Genomic DNA, 21,291 nt, shown 5'->3' with positions numbered 1-21,291 from the left:
TCAAATGACCATTAAAGGTAAGTTTTAGCATTATAAGCACGTCCCAGCTTCTCAAAAATAATGGAAAGATGCCAAGTTAAAAATAAAAAGTTTTAAACGGGTTTTCAAATTTGTGTTGCTGCATCTCAGTTTGACTTTTACATTACCCAACTAAGATTCTTTTAAGATCCCTCTACGTTTTTATGGAAGGGGGTAACTTGGTAGCCTATCATTTCGTTAGAGATCACTCCAATGATGCGAATATTTTAAACTCTGCTATGCTTACTTACCACTTTTCTGTGATCCGTAATAACATCGCATTAAAAGTAAGTATTATAACAGTGATGGCGCGTCGTGGATAGCAATGCTTGCTCACGACTTGACAATTAAGCCGCCAAGCACTCGTTACCCGTTCCCCTGCTAACAGTGATTTTCCATTCGTGATTATGTTATGACGAAACTGTGTGTCTGATGAGTTTTCATGCGTTTTTTTTATTAGCATGTTTCCTTTACTCTCATAAATCACTATTTCAGAGGGAGGGGTCAAGAAATGAGTAATTTGCGCCAGTAGGCTAGCAGATTAATTCAAAACACATGGAAACTTACCAGAAGAAAAAAAATCGTCCATATTAGTGAAGTTGGTGAACGACTGGAGTTTTACCCCAAGCCCTAAACAAACCATCCTTGGAGAAAGAATAACTACAAGGAGGGGCATAACGTCACAGTAGTGAAGCTGAGCCTATATTATAGCTGCTGGCTCTGCCCCCCCACCCGCCTCCGCGCCGCCCCTCAAGTTGACCCAAAACATTGCTCAGCCAACTGGACGCGCGCCACTCACACACCTCAGCATTTTAATTGTCTCCATGCCGGCTTGCTCCGCCTATGGCTACACCCACAAGCAGGGATGATAACATAACACTTCATCGGTAAGATCTAAAAACTTTTGCTGCGAAACATTGCATAAAAGGCTAGAAAATTGGGCTAGATAAAGAGCACCTCTAAAAGAATGCAAATGATTGCTCTATAGCAGGGCTTCTGAATGGTGGTCCGAATCCAGACCTTTTGAGTGGTGTAGCTGGATTCCAGGCTCCTTGAGTAGAAAATTATAATTAGATAACCTATTCCATTCTTGTGCCTTTCTTTTGTAATCTCAGGTAGCCTAATCAAGGTATACATACAACGTGAGCGGCGAGTCTGACTTGAGTAAACAAATGCCGATGCGCATGAACACTGTCACGGCTCGGCTTATGTTCAGAGGCGATTTTGACCCTATGCGTAATTTTACCTCGGGACGCACCACATATCATCAGAAGCAGAAAAGCATGTAGATTTGGGATCTGTGCTTAAAAAAGTGATGCGTCGAAAACTAGCTGAGTACTAAGGAGTTGAAGGGAAATAAGTGCAAGAAAATATGTATTCCCTACTTCACTTAACTCTGATTTTCGTATGTGTAATTTTACATTATGGTTACAATTTTATGCTCGTGTGATGCAGAATGTTCTCAGGAAGATGATGGTGGTCTCAGTTTTTCGTAAAAATGAATGTTGGGGTCAGGAAACAGGGTGAGAGTGAGGTGTGTGAAGTCGTCGGTTTGGGCAGACGACGAGGATGGGGCGGGGCTTAATTAGGCTCGAGGAAGGGGCGGAGCTTATCGAGACGCCAGCCAATCATCGTCCAGGATGAGATGCCGTGAACATTTCTATTTATATTTTTTATTCACCGACAATTGCTTCATAAGGTATATAACGAAAAATCCACATCTTATTTTATTTTATTGTAGTAGTTTATAACATAAAAAACATCCGAGAGGTCCTAATAAAAAAGCTCATTTCAAAATTTGGTTCTTCACGTTCTATGAGAGTGACGCTACCTCTCTATACTTGCCTTGGCAGTGGGCGCCCTCACACTCAGGCGATGTAATAGCAGACGCCGCCGCCAAGATGGCCCTTGCGGACGTAAACATCACACCGCTCCCCCTGCCACTCTCCACGGCCAAACGCCTTGTCTCCCGCACATGCCGCTCTAAATGGGACGACACACTCCATGACACCCTCCGCATCACCTCCATGGGCCAGTACCGCACCAACTCCTCCCCGCAGCCGTGGATGAGGAAAACGTCCCGCGTCCTAGACGTGGCCTTGACACGCCTCCTCCTGGGCCACACACGCCTCTGCGTTCACCACCGCCTGCGCCTCGTCCCCAACCCTCACTGCCCCTGGTGCAGGACCGTCGAGGACACCATTGAGCACCTCCTGCTGCACAGTCCACGCCACCACTCCCAGCGAGTGCTGCTCCGACACCAACTCCGTGCCCTCGACGTGGCCACCTTTGACCTACCCACGCTGCTGGCGGCGGCAGGCGTCCACCCATCACGACAGGAAGCTGTCATCCGCCTCACCTGCGCCTTCCTTAGGAAGACGGGGCAGCTGACGCGCCTGTGAAGCCCTCGCTCATGTGAGCGACTAGATCGCCGCGGCCCTAAACAACAACAACAACAACAACCAGGCCGAGTAGGCTCTATTAGACCGTCACAGCCCTTCAGCAACAACAAAGGAACTTCTCTCCATTATAAGTGAGTTTTCAGGTGCCAGCCTACCGGGGGGGGGGGGGGGTTAAGTGTGTGCAGGAATTCAAGCAGGAGAGGGCTAGGTGAAGGGGCTACAGGTATGAGGAACTGTAGGAGAGGCTCAGGAGGTGTATTACTTACCAGTGATTACTTAAGAGGCGAGGGAGCTAGGTCTCATAAGGGGGTGTTTCTTCTCTTAAGGTTGTCATCATGCCAGTCATAGTTATTTTGAGATAAGTCAACACTGTCACTTGATGACCCTTTCCGGCAGTTTGTTTCATGAGTTCACAACTCTTAATTTGGGAGAAAAATATTTCTCATGGGTACAGTGCCTAGGTTTCAGCAGCTTCAGTGTGTGGTAACTGGTCTGTAGGTGTGTATGTCAAGGAGCAAGTTTGAGGACGTCTCTGTTCCCCCCTACCCTGTCAAACCCTTTGAGTATTTTAAAGACCTCAGTCATATCTCCCCCAGTCCTTCTTTCCTCCATCCTGTGTGATGAGGTTCAGCACTTTCAGAAAAGAGGTGGCTTGGCACCAGTGAGGTTTCTTATATATAAAGATGATTTCCAGTCTAGGGATCTAGAGGTTCTTCTCTCCTGAACTCCATTACTCTTGGCATGTTTATGCAGTCTTCATACAGCACTTTCCACCCTCAAGATTTACCCAACTTGTAAAAGTAACTGTTCCTGATTGAAACTGTTAGTTTTTCCTGCAGTGGCAGCAGAGTCTGCCTTTCTCATGGTCTTCTGAGCCTAGTGTTTATTTTCCCTCATTTCTGCATGTAATGAGGAAGAATTTTAAATTTTTATTGAGTTTTGATGTGCGTTATTAATTTGCATTTTTTGTGGAGGGGGTGAGGGGGGAAAATTCTGGAAACTACTGATTTCTACAGGAAAGAGATTTTGATAAATTATAAACCCATCAAAACTTATCAGAAATAACAGTTTCCTTCGCCAGTGAGACAGATAATTTTAGATATTAACCTGGTGCGGCGCAGTTAAAGCAATCAAACTGGGAGTGGCAGTGCGTTAGCCATACGTCCACCATTTAGCAGCAACAGGTTATGAATTTCACAGCGATAGGTTGCTATTCCAGTGGTGATAGGTTGCTATATGAGTGGTGATAGGTTACTATTTCAGTGGCGATAGGTTACTCCTTCAGTGGTGATAAGTTACCGTTTTAGTGGCTATAGGTTATTATTTTAGTGGTGATAAGTTACTGTTTTAGTGGCAATAGGTCACATACTACGGTATTTTAAGAGTGATATGTTACTATTTTATCAGTAATAGGTTACTATTTCAGAAGCAATAGGTTACTATTTTAGTGGTGTTAGGTTACTTTTTAAGCAAAGATAGGTTACTGTTTTTGCAGATTATTTTAGCAGCGATAGGTTAACATTTTAACAGAGATAGATTACAGGTAACTCTCGATTTACGTGAGTATTGTGTCCTTGAAGAGGTCACGTAAATCGAAAACAATGTAAATCAAACAAGAGGTAGGTTTCTATCGAAAAATAAATATTCACCTCATTCAGTAGAGAGAGAGTGTATCCATATCACTGAGATATCCACTCAGGCACTCAGTCTCAGCCTCACTTGTGTGAGGAAGAAATGAGGGACACCATGAGCGACTGGCTAGTATTGGAACCAGTACCGAGCAGTCTGGTACCGGTACTGTACCATTTAGCTGGTACCATTAGTACCGGTACTGGTACCGGCACCTGCACACCCCTATTGTTGAGTAGCGTGGCAGCGTGGGTATTGTATTGTTGTTCAAGTGGCGCATGAGAAGAACTGAGCTCAGCTGTGTGGCCGCAGCGCCGTGTGAGTCCAGTTGCGTGAGACATCTGGTGGCCACTCCATAAAATATCGCGTATAAGTGGAAAAAATGTGTAAATTAAACATTTATTTGGATTTTGGACCCCGCGTTACTTTTAAAAAATGCGTAAATTAAACTCGCTTAAATCGAGAGTTACCTATTATATTAGTGGCAATAGGTTACTATTTTTAAGTATTTTTAGTAGTGATAGGTTACTATTTTTATAATGATATTTTTATTTTGTTTCGCTTTTAATTTAGCTGTGAATTTCTATACATGTAACTTGTTCATTCTCCTGATGTGACAATGCTTCACACACTTTTCTATCATGTTCTTCTCTTGTTGCCTATTTTTATGCTGTGTGTTCTCCAGTGCAGTTCTGATTTTTATGCTGTCTGTTCTCCAGTGCAGTTCTGTCTACATTTTCAGTTTCCCTTTTCCTGTAGGTTCTGACAGGGTGCTTCTCAGCTCACCAATATGTGGTTGCAAGTAATTCATTACTCTGGGTCTATCTTGCCTCAACTTCTTTTATACAGTTTTCACAATATTATGATATACTTTGTTACATTTTTAGAATTTGCAGCTGCTTTTGGTATTTATTTTGAGCATGTTTCTATGAGGTTGTGATCTTTGTCTTGCCAGCCACTACTGGTACTGGTACAGCAATGAAGATCTGAGTTGGGTACTGTGCTCAGCGCCCACTACATCCTTGCTGTCACTGATTCGTTGCAGTGAAGTTGCAGGGCTGGGCAACACCCTGAGTGGTTGGGATCCACAGGACCAAACTTCCACTGCTGTGAGAGTCAGGGGTGATCACCAGAACCACTGACACCTTGCTGCTGACACCTCCAGCTATAAAGAAAAGGGTGAGTTTATGTGTGAGAAAATTTGATATTGAGAGCAAGTTCACTGGGCATAGCCAGAGCTGTTGATACTTAGGGTGAGTTAGGCTACTTGCCATCTTGCATATATGTCATGCATGCATCTACCCAACATAATCTATTGGATTTTCAAACATCAACATTTTTATCTCTTGGTTTTGAACTGTATTCAGGTTGAAACGCTTGGTACGCAGTGAGCCAGAGCAACATAAATGCAAAATGGAGTCTGGGGAGCCCATGGCCAAACTCCCCCTATCTACAGTTTTGGACATAGCCTTGGACACAGTAGTAAAGGAAATCATTGGAATCAAAAGTGTGGAAACAGACTCCCTGGGAACAGTCACCTCATCAAATATACCCACATACTCCGGTGCAAGACCTCATGAATGCCGAGATTGTGGCAAAGGTTTCAGTAAGAAGAGTGACCTCAACAAACACATCCTTATACACTCTGGTGAAAGACCTCATGAATGCCATGAGTGTGGCAAAAAGTTTATTAACAAAAGCCACCTCAACATACACACCCTTACACACTCTGGAGAAAAAAATCATGCATGTGACATATGTGGGAAACGATTCACTCAGAAGAGTACCCTCAACAGGCACACCCTTACACACTCTGATGAAAAACCTTATGAATGCCTTGAGTGTGGCAAATATTTCAGTTGCAAAAGTAATCTAGACAAACACACCCTTACACACACTGGGGAAAGACCTCATGGGTGCCCTGAGTGTGGCAAAAAGTTCAGTCAGAAAAGTGACCTCAACACACACATCTTTATACACACTGGTGAAAGACCTCATGAATGTCACGAGTGTGGCAAAAAATTCAGTAAAAAGAGTGACCTCAACAAACACACCCGTACACACACTGGTGAAAGACCTCATGAATGCCAAGAGTGTGGCAAAGGGTTCACTAAGAAGAGTGACCTCAACAGACACACCCTTACGCATACTGGTGAAAGACCACATGAATGCCTTGAGTGTGGCAAATATTTTAGTTGCAAGAGTAACCTAGACAAACATAGCCTTACACACTCTGGTGAGAAAAATTATGAATGTGAAATTTGTGGTACACGGTTCACTTTGAATAGTCACCTCAAGAGACACATCCTTACGCACTCTGATGAAAGACCTCATGAATGCCCAGAGTGTGGCAAAAAATTCAGTAACAAGATTGACCTCAACAAACACACCTTTTTACACACTGGTGAAAAAAATTATGAATGTGAAATTTGTGGGAAACGATTCTCTCGGAAGAATAATCTCAACAGACACATCCTTTCACACACTGGTGAAAGGAATCATGAATGTGATATTTGTGGTACACGATTCACTTTGAAGAGTCACCTCAACAGACACACCCTTACGCACACTGGTGGAAGACCTCATGAATGCCAGGAGTGTGGTAAAAAGTTCATTACCAAGATTGACCTCAACAAACACACCCTTACACACACTGGTGAAAGACCCCATTAACCCTTTCATTGGTCAACACTCGTAACGAGCGTTAGGCGTGTTTGCTGGTGGTGCTAAACGCTCGCTGCGAGCTCCACCCGCACTTAAATCTCCCACGTATGAAAGTGTTCCAACACTAATTCTCACAACACAGGATTGCCAATTGAGTGGGTTTTTCACTAAATTTGGTGGAAAATTATATCAGCCCAGCACGGCAATATAGCGGCATTTTTGCATAGCTTCACCTATCACCTGACTGAGTCTTTGACCAAATAGTTGTAAATATTGCAGTTGCCAATACTCCCTTGCCAGAATCTGAAGGAGATGTCCGCATTTCTCTCAATATGGCTGATCATCCTGCACGCACCGACGTAACTGTTAACATTCAACACTCCCTGGACGTGCATGTACGTTCACAAGAGAGGCATACATAAACGATTCCTATAGATCTGGACCTCCTCTTTCCAATGGTGTTTTTGGTTTTTATCTGTGATGAATAGTTTTTGAGATACAGGAGTTAAAAGAGACCCCCCATTGGGCTTCCCGACTGCGCCTGAGGGGACAATCGTGTCCGCACCACGCGCAAGGAAAGGGTTAAGTATGCATTTGCCCAATTTAAATTTTTTCAATAAAAAACTTGGAAAACCCATGAAAAAATGTATAGTTTTATTAAATCCCTTTATTATTATTTATTTATTTTGTGACTTGTGATTATGATGGTGTTGCAGATGCAGGGTAAAAAAAATAACCCTAAAAATATGAGGAGGTAATATGGTTTAATAAAAAACATCTGGAACATGACCAAGAATATAAAGTTACCCAACTGTAGATGCAGATGAAGAAGATTTGAGTTCATAACCCAAATTCAGACCAAGAGCTGTCATGGCACCAGAACGTGAAATGAAGAAAGGAACTTTTCAACAATAGAAGTAAGTGTACTATGCATTAGGGTCAAGGGGTGTTTCTCTAGTTCTACACCCACTTCAACCCAGAGCTTAACTCTTTTTTTTCTGGTATGTCTTGGCATACTATTCATATTTCATTATGACCATTTTGTGCAGGAATGGGTGGGTGGTGAAGGGGGTCAGGGTCAGGCCACCCCATTAGGAAGTGGTTAGGCATAGTTTGGTTAGATAAGGGGTCCTGAATGTAGGTATCATAATTTTGTTTTTGAAAATTTAGAAACTGATATACTTTGTTACATTTTTGGAATTTTCAGCTGTCTTTGGTAGTTATTGTGAAGGATGTTCTTATGCAGTGATCTTTGTCCTGACAGCCATCACTGGTAGTGGTACAGCAGTGAGAGTGAGGTGGGTGCTCACTATGTTCTTGCTGATTTCTGTTGCAGTGGAGGCTGCAGGGCTGGGCAGCAGCCTGAGTGGCCACTGCTGTGAGGGTTAGGAGTGATCAGAACAACCACCACCACATCACCACCCTGCTGCTGGCATCTTCATCCATAAAGGAAAGGGAAAGTTTAATTGAGAAGATTTGAGATGGAGCAAGTTCACTAGACAGTGTTGCATACACTGGTGAAAGAAACCATGAATGCCAAGTGTGTGGGAGAACCCATCTTTGGTATGGAATAAAATTCATGGATGAGGAAAAAGCTTGACATTGCTCACCAAGTCAGTTTTCTCTGGGTGTGTATAGACCACAACAACTAATGTCTGCTTTTCTTTGATGCATTTTTTTTCTTCTTTTTTTTTTTAATCTATTCAATATTTCCTTAAGGCTTAAGTAAAGGTAAATCTGGCGACATATGCTATAGCTGCACACTGCGTCAGTGCTCCTCTCAATCACCTCAGCCCTTGAGCCTGTGGTGGGTAAAAACATGATACCCAAGTACACAGGGCTAGTGTGATATCCAGGTTACCTCCTTTCAATGGGATCATTTTCATTTGCTAATAATAACATACAGGTTATATTCTCCCTAGTTCGTCCTTCCCAAGGGAGTGAATAAATGTAATAAATATACAGGTGTGAATGGTACCATGAAAGTTTTGCCAAAATCTTTTCACTTGATAGGCAAAAGTTGAATGTTAAATTGTATATATTGTGTTTCCTGTATCTTGAGTTATCTTAGTGTTCAAGAAGAGGTAGGCATGCAGGGTTCAATACAGACAAAAGTACAAGTTCTCTATTTTATGCTTAAAGTTGACCACCAAATTACACTCCTAGTTACATACATACAACCAGATTCCATGGTGTTACATAATTCAATTCTCTCTCTCTCTCTCTCTCTCTCTCTCTCTCTCTCTCTCTCTCTCTCTCTCTCTCCTATAATAATTCCACAGCTCCTACCCTTGACACAGTTAGTCATCTTATTTTCAAAGCTTCTGTTACCTTGCCCTAGTCTGTCCCTCCCTCCATCCCTCACCCACTACAACACTACAAGAACCATCAGCTTAAGAAAAAAAAATCACCAATTAATCCGAGTTAACTGACCTCTCTTTGTACTAAAAAGAAGTGCCAACTGATAGATTGCATACCAAAACACCAACACCACGTATATAAACAACGGGACAACATATTAAAACGATACAATAGTCAGTCAGCCAAGGCAGCAGCAGCAGCAGTGACACATTAAATATATAAAAACTATATATGAAAACTGCACCAGCATTTGCAAAAAGTCTGATTAAGTCATACACATGCATACATACATAGGTAGAAGGGTTAAACGTCATTAATCAGGTTTGTGGCAAGGACTCGTGTGGGAGAAAGGTGGGTATATGCATGCATGCATCCATATGTACGCCTCTCATGTAGAAAGGTCATAGCACGTTTGTAGGAAATCTGTAAACAGCAGAGAATCCAGACATACACCTGGAAATAATACAATCTCTCTCTCTCTCTCTCTCTAAAATTCTGTGCAGCCACTGGCAGCAAATCTTTCAATGTCCTCAAAGTTCATGCTGTCCACCATCAATTGGCAATTCTGGAAGCAAGAATTATATGTTAGGGAAAAAAAATGATGCTTCCAAAAACCTAAAATTACTATTCACTATAACTCTGACCCTTCAGGTATGCGTTTGTTTTGACAAATTCCTTACAGATAGCAAATCCTGGCCAAGTAAAAAGTTTTGTGCCGAGGTTTTACTTTTAATTTACACACCTTATACTCCAGAGCACAGCATTCTAGACCACAAGTTACTGAGCTATGGCCCATAAAAGTTTAAAAAAAAAGAAAAAAAAAATGGTGTAGAGGGAGGTGGGTGCTTCCCCTCATTGCCTTGGTACAGGCTGAAACGGTCCCTCCTGCCTATCCAGCACTTAGCTCTGATAGGTTAGAAGGGATTTATGTCACAAGCAGGGTGGAGCATGATGCTGCCAGTTTTTAATAAGATGTTTGTAATTGTCATTCCCTGCGGTTTTGAGTAATCGTGAAAAATTGACAACCGTCATTCCTGGTACCAGAGGGATTAAGCTGTATACAAATTTGCCTTTTACTTAACACAAAATGATTGATTAAAAAATAGAGAACAATGGCAATCACATCAGAACTTTTACATGAACTGTAATAACTAATATAAAAAAATGTTACTGAAAACAAATCAGACGAGCCAGTGTACATCCCATTCCCTGATAAGTGCTTTTCTGAGTTAAAAAAAAATACAGGTTTACTACAGCACTTGACATTCTGGACTGAAAACAAATTACTAAAACAGGTAGAGCCCATCCCATGTAACAATACCTTTCTAAACTCATTAACCACTTTGTTTGTCTGTTCCTGAGTGAGGTGTTTGCTGAGAAAGGCATCCAGCTGTACAAAGAAGTCCAGGGGGGGCAAGGGAGCAGGGGTTTTGGAGGAGCTTGCTGGTGAGGGAGAGGTGCTGTTCGTGGTGGTGGCTGCCACACCCTCACCCTTCTTCACCATCATGTGGATCTTGGTGGCCTCTGTCACACCAGCTTCAGTCAGTGTCATGTCATCTGAGGTATGGATTGATTTTCTGTTTTTAGTGATTCATCATATTTTCATTTTTGTCTACATAGCACTCCAGCATGCAATATATACATAAATCTTCTTATCCTGTTTATTTGTTAGCCATAACTTTATTTGTGAAAGAAAATGCAAGTAGATTCAATTGTAACATTGCAAGGAAATTAATATTTTTACCAACTAATCAGTTTTATATATCTCTACAGCACTTATAATACTGAATATATACTAGTGTGTATTTACCTATTTGTAGTCTACCGGTCCCGAGCTAAGCTCTAATAGTCCCATCTCCATATCTACATTCATCCAGCCTTTCCTTCATTTATTGGACACTGCTCGCCTCCATCACCTCTTCCCGCAAGCTGTTCCATGTGTTAACACTTCTATGTGGAAAACTATACTTTTTCAAGTCACTCAAACAGGTTCCTTCATTAAGTTTCTTTCCATGTCCTCTCAGCCCCTGTGTTCTCACAAATGAGAAGAGATATTCTCTATCCACCTCATCAAACTTATTTACCAACTTATACATCATGATCAGATCTTCTCTCCGTCATACATGTGTATGTATGACTGTACGTGTGCGACACCGACCGGGTGTCGCCACACGTAGTCATACATACACATGTACATTATAATATACACATTACACTCCCTTCTTTGTTCCAGTTTCGTCAAGTCCATCTCCTTCAATCTGTCTTCATACGTCATATTTGAGAGTTCTGGAACCATTTTAGTTACAATTCTCTGTATCCTTTCCAACTTTCTTATATCCTTCTTTTTGTGAGGCGACCACACAACTGCAGCATATTCAAGTTTTGGTCTTATCAGTATTGTTATTATTTTCTTCATCATTTCTTTGTCCATAAAATGGAATGAAACCCTTATATTTTGCATCATCCTGTAGGTTTCTCCAAACAGCCTGTTTATGTGCTTTTCTGGGGATAGTGTGTCTTGCATCGTTACTCCCAAATCATCATCTTCATGAACCACCTTTGTTTTCTTCTCCCATCCTATATGTTTTACTTGGTCTTTTTTTACTTTTCCCCATTTCCATAACATGGCATTTGTTTGCAGTAAATTTCATCTCCCATAACTGGCTCCATCTATATACTCTATCCTGGTCTTTTTGCAGTTCTTTACAGTCTTCCTCTGTCCTCACTTTTCTAATTAAGTTTGCATCCTCTGCAAAAAGGCTCATATAACTTTTTATACCCTTCAGCATATCATTTACATATATTATGAACATTATTGGTGCCAGAACTGAGCCTTGAGGAACTCCACTCTCTACTCTCCTCCAATTTGATTTCTCTTCCCTAATCACTGTCCTCATTTCTCTTCCCGTTAAGTAATCCTTCATCCACTCGATAACCTTTCTGCCCATTCCTCCCCACTGCTGTAGTTTCCAGATTAACCTTTTGTGCGGAACCTTGTCAGAAGCTTTTTTCAAATCGAGATATACACAATCAGCCCACCCTTCTCCCTCTTGCACCACGTCTATTGCTCTTGAGTAGAAACATAGTAAGTTGGTGACACACGATTTCCCTTTTCTAAATCCAAACTGTCCCTTTTCATCATGTTTTCCATTTCTAAATGTTCAACCCGGTTTTTTTATTATACTTTCACAAATCTTGCACATTGCACTTGTCAAAGAGACTGGTCTATAATTTAGTGGTTCAGTTTTATCTCCACTTTTATAAATTGGTACAATGTTTGCTCTCTTCCACTCTAAGGGCACTTTTCCTGTAGTTATAGAGCATGTTATTATGTCATAAAGTGGCTCCAATAATTCATTTCTACACTCTTTTAGCACTTGACCCGAGATTCCTTCCGGTCCCATAGCTTTCCTTCCATCTAAGGTTTTCATCAGCTGTATCAGTTCCCCTTTCTCAACCTTTACATGATTTAGTTTCCCTTCATTGCAATTTTTGAGTGTGTGTGTTTGCATATGTGCGTGCGTATGTGTGTGCATGCATGCATGCGTGTGTTTGTGACTTATCATCATCATCATCATCATTTCATTTAACATCCATTTTCACTCTTCCTGAGCAGCTGGACGTTTTATGGCTCGTAAATTGAGCCATTTTCAGTTTTTGGCACAAAATTTTCCAGGTGCATGGCCTTACAAACCTAACCACCTATTTCAAGGGGAGGCAGTGGCTGAACGGATAGCGAGACTGCTCCACGTTCAGGAGGACGCGAGTTCAATCCCTGACCGGTGCCACCAAGCTGGGATTTTTCAGCTGCTGCCGAGTGGCTTAAAACTACCCACATGCAGTCCAGAAGACCACCTATCAACCCGGGGCAGGATTCATCATACCATTTACTGAATATATATATATATATATATATATATATATATATATATATATATATATATATATATATATATATATATATATATATACAGTATATATATATTAGATGCAACCACTTCATTACACTTCCACAGTGCAGTGGTTAATATCCCTAAGGCCTGGGCAGTTGGTGTTCAGCCCACCCAGCTGTTGATCCTAGCTCTCGAAATGGTTGCTAAATGGGTACCTGGAGAAACCTGGTGAAGGCAAACTGGTAACCAAGATGTTACAATGGTCCTCTCCCTGGTTAATGGGTTCACTGCCACCACAGGCTCAAAGGGCCAATGGGACAAAGATGAACAAAGCCACTGCGCACAGTTATGGCACATGCTCCCAACTTTACCGTATAATACTCCCTCCAATTTAGCGAGAATTTAGACTGTTGCATCTTTTAGTCATTTATCTTTATATTTCTCACCTGAACTGTCATTTCTCCTTCCTCCCATAGAATAAAGTCTATCCCCTTAGAGAATAGGACATCAATTCATAAAGTCAACCCCTGTGGCTATGAGGCACATGTAAATTCTACTCCCTAAGGGCAGGAAACTCATAAAAAATAATAATAATCCCCTTGAAGAATGTCAGCCCTGGGTCATAAGGCAGCCACTGCTTCATAAGAAGCAACTTGCTGTAGCATACAGCCATTGTATTTTTCTTATTAGTTTTGCATAGTTAAAACAACTTTGATCCTGTATTCTCAGAGAACAACACAGTCGTCATACATTGTTTTCAAACTTTAGAATCCTGTAGCAAATGTAGTCTTCGTTATCAAATTAAAGGAGTCCTGAGGGATATAAAACATGCCTTCAAGGATGTCAATACCTAAGTAGAGGGAAAATGGAGGTTAGAAAGGGTAAAGAAATGCTGCCCAGGACTAAGATACATACAAAACACTGAGTCACAGCCACACACCTGCCAGAGTCTTGCCCTTGAAGACAAGACGTTGTGAGGCTGCCTGCACATTCAGGAGCTGCTCCACGCATGTCTTCACCTCGCTCACCTTAGCTGTTTCAGGCACCTGTATGAGACACAAACGTGCAAAAATTATAAACCTAAGTAGCATGAGAATTAGTATTAGTTGTAAATACTTCATTGTCAATCTATTACTAAATACATCTGTGCTGTTTATCTCTCACCTAACTCTACTAACTATGTAAAATTCTTTGACTATTTGAATTCTAAAGTGGAGCACATCTTGACTCCCTCTCCCTTCGCTGATATCTCCATCTTGGGAGATTTCAATGTTCACCACCAGCTTTGGCTTTCATCCTCTTTCACTGACCAGCCTGGTGAACAAGCCTACAACTTTGCTCTCCTCAACGACCTAGAGCAGTTGGTTCAGCACCCTACATGTATTACCGACCATCTTGAGTGAGGCTGAGACCGAGTGCCTGAGTGGATATCTCGGTGATATGGATATTCTCTCTCTCTCTCTCTCTCTCCACTGAATGAAGTGAATATTTGTCTTTCGATAGAAACCTACCTCTTGTTTGATTTACATTCTTTTTGATTTATGCGACCTCTTCAAGGACACAATACTTGCGTAAATAGAGAGTTACCTGTGTCCCCAAACCTCAATTGTATATCGATTATATACATGGTTAACTATATCTCTGCCTGTATGCTGCATAATGGTGAATAAAAATGGAATTTTAATTGGCTCAATGACAGATAAAGGTTTAGTTAGATATCTTGCCTCTGTATTATAGTTCAAGAACTGAATCATCATCTTTGAACCATAATATGAAGGCAGAACTGATCAAATATCCCTGCAAAAGTTGTGCCAAGACTGAAAAATGCACATTGTGTAGCAGATAGTATATATTTACTGAAAATAATATAATATCAAATCCAACAAAACCTTCCCATACCTCATGTGGGAGGCTGTACCCCCATTGATCCAACATTTTTTTTATGGAGGTGAGCCTTTACCCCCTCTTGACCTCCTCATTATCTTGATGAATACTTTTGGTGCTACTTTAGTATGCCATCTACCACAGTAATTGTAGTCTACCCCAGTATGCACCAAGTGTGGCGCTACTTTAGCATGCGATCTATTGGTCAGACCTGTCTCCCGAGACCTCATCTGATGTTGTATTGTTACCAGAGTGCTCCTAACCTGACACCTGAATGACCTGATCTATCCTAATAGACCTTAGCTTGACCAGAGTAATGACCTGATCACAGTCAGGTCATTACTTCATGTTACCTGAGTGCCCAGACCTGTCTATATAGAAGGACAATCAACAAACACCCACATCATTATCCTCCTTGCATTGAAGCCAATAGCATTAGTTCAACTCATTCTGCAAACAGTTACTGCAATGCTGTTAAAAGACTTCTGCGGACGTGTCATTTTCACGGAGGAAACAGCAGTTTCATTTCTATGAGAAAACCATCTTCTGGACACACCACAAGTGGCAGACCCTTGTCATTAACGTGATAGTGTCATGCAAGAAAAACAAGAGTTACAGTGGGGAATTCCAGCCTGTACTTCGCTGACCTCACAAAGGGTGCCAAACTTCGTGGTCTGTTCAGCAAGGAAACCCATTTTTCCATTATATGGAAATCAACAACAAATTAAATTGCAAACTGAATTTGTGTGAACATTTTGAATTGGTGTTCTTTTTTGTACTGAAAAAACCCATGAATACCGCAGTGATTTTAACAGGAAAGTCTTCCAATACCGTAAATGACTGGTATAAAACGTGTTGAGAGGTGTGTGGAGCCATCGTTTCTCATCGTGAAAGAGGCAAGATGATTGGAACAGACGATAACCCCATTCAGATTGATTAGGCAAGATTTGCTGGTCAACGGAAATACAACCGTGGGAGAATATTAAACGGCGACAGTGCTATTTAGCTTGTTTTTCACTATCCTGCTGTGAGGTAGACCGCACAATGAATTGTAAATATGTTGGCAGACCAAACGATAAAGTAGAAACGGCCTGGTAGACCGCATACTGAAGTAGCATCATATTTTTCCAGTCCTGCCATCATGTTGTGATTCAGACATATACAGCTCCTAAACTATAATATTGAGGTGAAAGATTGTCTTTTGAAGACGCTGAGTGATTCTACACATTTACCAAGTTGGTGAGTAAATCCAGCATATTTTTCCAGTGTTAGTAGACAGGGAAATTCAATAACACGTTGAATGTTAGGCAGCAAGAAATGCTGTTTTATTTTTAAACAGTGAAGAACTTTTGTATCAGCTCATTATCTAGACTAAAACCGATGCCTTTATGATGAACTGAAGTCACTCATTTGTTTACCGTTGATGAGGTTTCAGGCCCAGCTCCACTGCTAATACAGCGCTCTGCAAGTGCCATCAACAATTACGATGTTAGCCTTGATAACAATCCTCGACGCACTTAGTTCAAAACATCGTAGTGAGTGAGTGAGTCTTGATTGCTTTCATGAATAGCCTACTGATGTCCTTTTAACCCTTAGAGTATGGGTGGCAATATATATCTCTGGATGCTGTGCATGGGGAAAATTTAGGCATTTAAAAGAGGTGGAAATGGTGTCTTTCTTCTTTCCAATAATTGTATATTCATCTAGTATATATGGTGGTGTAATAAAACTTCTCTCCTAATAATAATAAAAAAATTATGACAGCCAAAAATATTATGATTTTCTAAGTGGCGTGACGCGTCAGCGTGAAGCACCCCACACTCTCTCTCTCTCTCTCTCTCTCTCTCTCTCTCTCTCTCTCTCTCTCTCTCTCTCTCTCTCTCTCCCTACCTACTTTCCCCTCCCTCCTCTGTCAATGTCACTACCATAGCAGTCATCAAAGTCACTGTTACTTTAATTCGTCCGCACTCTACTTCCGCCCAGAGCAGAGGAACTGCTTGACGCGTCATGAGACATGACAGATGTATTCCGGGTTGTGAAAATATGTGTCCCTACCCAGAGGAAAAAACAACAGTCAACCAGGCCCAAGTGGATGAATGCTGCACTGGAAAGAAAACTTAAGAGGAAAAAAAGACATGTGGATGAGGTACAGGGGGAACAAAACCGATGGAAACCGTAAGCAGTACAAGACAGCAAGGAACACTGCAACTTTGGCAACAAAAGCGGCAAAATATGACTTTGAAAAGAAGGTGGCGAACGATGCAACAAACAACACAAAGCACTTCTGGGCATATGTAAGATCTAAAACCACCGTAAAGGAACGCATTACGAAATTGAAAACCACCGATGGAGAAGACAGAAGCAGACAGAGAGGTTGCCCAAGAGATGAAAAGAGCCTTCAACACAGTGTTTGTTAGGGAAGACACAGACCAAAACATTCCAGCACCAAGTTGGAACGAAACTAAATGACATCAGCATACCTAAGGAGAAAGTCAAGAAGAAACTCTCTGAACTCGTTGACAGCAAAGCCCCAGGACCGGACGGAATATTGCCTTATGTACTAAAGCAATGTGCTGACATACTGTGTGCTCCGCTCATGGAGATATATGCAACATCTTTGAGGACTAGTGATGTGCCACCTGACTGGAGGAAGGCTAACATCTCACCCATACATAAGAAAAGGAACATGGCAAATCCACTCAACTACCAACCAATATCGTTGACCAGTATAGCATCCAGCCATGGAGAAGATCATCAGAGAAAGCATAGTACAGCACCTCACAGACAACACGCTCATAACGGATGCACAACATGGCTTTAGAAAAAACAGGAGTTGCCTGACTAATATGCTGTGCTACCTAGACGATCTGACCAACGCTGTGGACTGCAGACACTGTGTAGATGTGAACTACCTTGACTGTGAGAAGGCTTTTGATAGAGTTCCCCATGAGAGGCTGATGGTCAAGTTGAGGGCTAAAGGTATAGACGGCGATGTTCTGAGTTGGATAAGGAGCTTTCTTACAGGCAGATTTCACCAGGTATGCATCAGGAAGAAACGTTCAGGTTGGCTACCAGTGTTAAGTGGAGTGCCACAAGGTTCAGTCCTGGGACCAGTCCTTTTCCTGGTGTATATAAATGACATCAACACTAACCTTGAGTCAACAGCCAGTTTGTTTGCGGACAATGCAAAAATATACAGAGTAATGAGGACCGAGGACGATGCAGAGGCTCTCCAACGTGATATGAAGCGCCTGGAGGATTGGAGCGCCAAGTGGTTGCTCACATTTAACACGAGTAAGTGCAAGACCATGCATATAGGCCGCAACAACCAGCTAACAGACTACCAGCTGAACGGCAGTAAGTTGGAGAAATCAACACAAGAAAAGGACCTCAGAGTAGTTGTGGCACACAATCTGAAGTCCTCGACCCATACAACAACGGTGGCTGCCAAGGCGAACAGCAGACTGGGCAGTATTAAGAGGAATTTTAGCGTGCTCACCAAGGACATTTTTTTGCCACTGTACCTCTCTCTGGTCCGCCCCATAATGGACTATGGAGCCCAGGCATGGTCTCCTTACCTGGTGCGCGACATTCAAGCCCTTGAAAGGGTGCAGAGGAGGGCAACGAAACTGGTACCAGGCCTTGCCCAACTGCCCTATGAAGCACGCTGCCAGTGCCTCGGTCTACAGACACTGGAGGAGAGGGGAGTGAGGGGAGACATGATCCAGACCTTCAAGCTCCTGCATGGCTATGAGGACGTCCCCTACACAAAATTCTTCCAGCTGAACAAGAACCATCTGCGGGGCCACTCCATGAAGCTGAGCAAACCAAACCACTGGCGGACCACAATGAAAGGGAACTGGTTTTCCCTTAGGGTTATTGACCCCTGGAACACACCCCCAGAGTGTAGTAACCGCCCCATCAATAGCAACGTTTAAGACTAGGTATGATAGGCACATAGGACTGGGACAGGTGGCTGACAGGTCTTAGAGGTGGGGATCATCACAAGAACACTTCTTAATTCCCCACTATCTTTTCATAGGTAAGCAAACCAGGTGGACATGACTACCTAGCTATGGCTGCTCTGGGAGCGTCCTCGTGGCCTGGCACCCCTTCCCTTGACCCTTAATGCTCCACAGGTACTCACATTGACGCAGCACTCCCCGCCCTGCAGTATTTTCACTGTCAGCCTCATCGTGCCTGCCTGGCCGAGTGTTGTTGTTACGCGAGGAACACTGAGGCGGGGAGGACCGTCGGCCGCCCCAACGGTGCCGGTGAAGGAGGAAAAGTTTTACCTACCTCTTTGACCTGTAGCTCGGCAAAATTTGAAGCCGATCTTGTGAGGCTATTTATACTATCAAGAAGTCTAACGGATGCTAGTCTATCTGATATTTATAAAGCAATATCCCACTGCTGTCGCAGTAATCCTACCAGCTTTTTGTTCATTTCGAAACACATAAGAAATTAATCCAGTCATGGGTGGGGGTGAAATAAACCTTTAATATTCTATAGTGCCCCAGTGGAGTTACAAAAACTTGACAGAGTGCACTGAGCTTATCCGCTCCGCGCCTCTAGATCAGTTATAGGAACTCCCAAGTCATAACAGTAAGGTAAACATCAGCAGAGCAGCAGTTGGTTCTTACCACAATGGACTCCACTTTAAAGAAACAAGGACTCATATATGAAGTTGTTTGGATGTGGCTTATGCGTCCCTCCACACCGCTGCCGCATCACCCCCAGTACGTGCATGCTGTACACCACTCTAGCTCTCTCTCTCTCGATCTCTCTGTTAATAAGATTTTTAGATTAATTCAATGTTTATGGGTTTTATTTGTGGTTCATGTGGGACTTGGGTGGGCTGCCCAAGAAATGAGCTGAACATGGGACGTACATAGGTGCATGGGATCCACGTGGGGCCGCACTGTTCTTTTGTAATACTGTCACCTCTTACTTGCCTTAATTGCGCGCTGTCATGACGACAGTGCCTCCAGCATTCACTATTCCCAGGTATCGAATCTCTGTACCCACAACGGCCACAAGCCACTTCCGGTGAGGTAGCCTATATAGACGGGAAGCGAAGCAAGTGCTGCCAGCCCACCATAGACCCATCCCGTGTCCTCACTTTGTTGTGCTGGAAGCTTCCCCCGGGGTCTATGGGCCTCTGGAAGACTCCAGCTGTCCTGCCAGGCCACTGCTCCCCGGGTGTTGTAGTCAGGAGGTAGGCGCGGATTCCCGTGCTTTTATATGCCACAGGGGCATCAGATGATCAGCTGTCAGAAATCTTGGCACTGTCGGAGAATTGTCGCCGACACTTCGGGGGCATGCGAAGACAATTCGGAGACTTGTCGCCAGTTATTCCACGACAAAAAAAACGTTAAAATTTCATATTTTGAGCTCTGTGACATGGACGCCGAATAGTCGGCGACATGTCTCCGAACTGTCCCCGAATTGTCTTGAGCATTCGCCGACATGTCGCCGAATGGTCACGAACTGTAAGAATCTTGGTCATGTCGGCGAACCGGTCGCCGAATTTTTTCACGAACTGATTCGGCGTCAAGTTCGTGGCCAAAATTCGGCAGTGTATTTGAGGCTTAATAGACTGGACCTGTTATAAAAGTTTAATGAACAGAAGCTAGCTTTTGGTGAGCCATACCGGCCTGTCTTGGTAAAACTTAAGAATCACACCCAACTCACTCTAAAAGTTAACACATTATATTTGTTTATATTGTATTTGCTAATCATCACTCTAGTAATCGTTTCCATTATTATTACTCGTTTCTGAGATTTTAAAATGCGGGGAAATATTACTATTTCAGCAGTGATCGATAGGTTAGGTTACTATTTGCTCATGTGAAGGGTCTTCAGCTGGAAACTCCTCTAGCTTGAGGTATAAGTCCATCTTTATTTAATAGCCTAATGTATAAGGTTGCACAGTCTTCATTTTCACGGGTACCAATGTCATTATCATATGTTGAAGACATGTGCATTTTCCTACAGTATTTTCTAAAACTATCAATCAATCAATCATCTTTATTTAATAGCCTAATGTATAAGGTTGCACAGTCTTCATTTTCACGGGTACTACCAATGTCATTATCATATGTTGAAGACATGTGCATTTTCCTACAGTATTTTCTAAAACTAGCTATTTTGACCCTCAACAATAAGTATTTAAATTAAATTAAATGTTATTGAATTATAATCATTGATGACTTATCTTCACAATACCTTGGAATCGCACAGAACATTTATTGCAGCAATAGTGTGTGTGTGTGTTAAGTTGTTAACACAATAAAGAGAGCAGCACAGCGAGTAATGGAATCAGGGCCCCTCCACCCCCAGATAATTAGTTTACACTAATTTTCTCTCCATATGCTAAAGTCTAATTACTGCAAGCAGGTAATGGAAAGGAAGCAAAGTGCTCTTGCATTGATGGAGCT

At 42.4% G+C, this 21,291-nt stretch overlaps 2 protein-coding genes across 3 annotated transcripts; one reads left to right on the top strand and one right to left on the bottom strand.

The window, feature by feature from the left end:
* The first annotated feature begins 1,777 nt into the window (after positions 1-1,777).
* LOC127005190 (zinc finger protein OZF-like) lies at positions 1,778-8,976 on the top strand. 2 transcript variants are annotated; one of them, XM_050873882.1, is made up of 3 exons: positions 1,778-2,551; positions 5,095-5,228; positions 5,417-8,976. In XM_050873882.1, the coding sequence occupies exon 3, from the start codon at positions 5,463-5,465 to the stop codon at positions 6,720-6,722; it is 1,260 nt and encodes a 419-aa protein (XP_050729839.1). In that variant the 5' UTR covers positions 1,778-2,551; positions 5,095-5,228; positions 5,417-5,462; the 3' UTR covers positions 6,723-8,976. The 2 variants fall into 2 exon arrangements, with proteins under 2 accessions (XP_050729839.1, XP_050729838.1); XM_050873881.1 differs by having other exon boundaries at positions 5,005-5,228.
* On the bottom strand, positions 8,829-19,162 carry LOC127005191 (ubiquitin-like protein 4A). Its single transcript, XM_050873883.1, has 4 exons — positions 18,999-19,162; positions 13,908-14,013; positions 10,396-10,631; positions 8,829-9,639 (listed from the first exon to the last, which is right to left on the bottom strand). Exons 1-4 carry the CDS (start codon positions 19,044-19,046, stop codon positions 9,562-9,564), a joined length of 468 nt encoding a protein of 155 aa, XP_050729840.1. The 5' UTR covers positions 19,047-19,162; the 3' UTR covers positions 8,829-9,561.
* Between the last annotated feature and the right edge of the window lie 2,129 nt (positions 19,163-21,291).

The sequence above is a fragment of the Eriocheir sinensis genome, chromosome 29, assembly GCF_024679095.1.
Source record: "Eriocheir sinensis breed Jianghai 21 chromosome 29, ASM2467909v1, whole genome shotgun sequence".
NCBI classification, from domain to species: domain Eukaryota; kingdom Metazoa; phylum Arthropoda; class Malacostraca; order Decapoda; family Varunidae; genus Eriocheir; species Eriocheir sinensis.
This window is presented reverse-complemented; position numbering and strand designations above follow the sequence as displayed.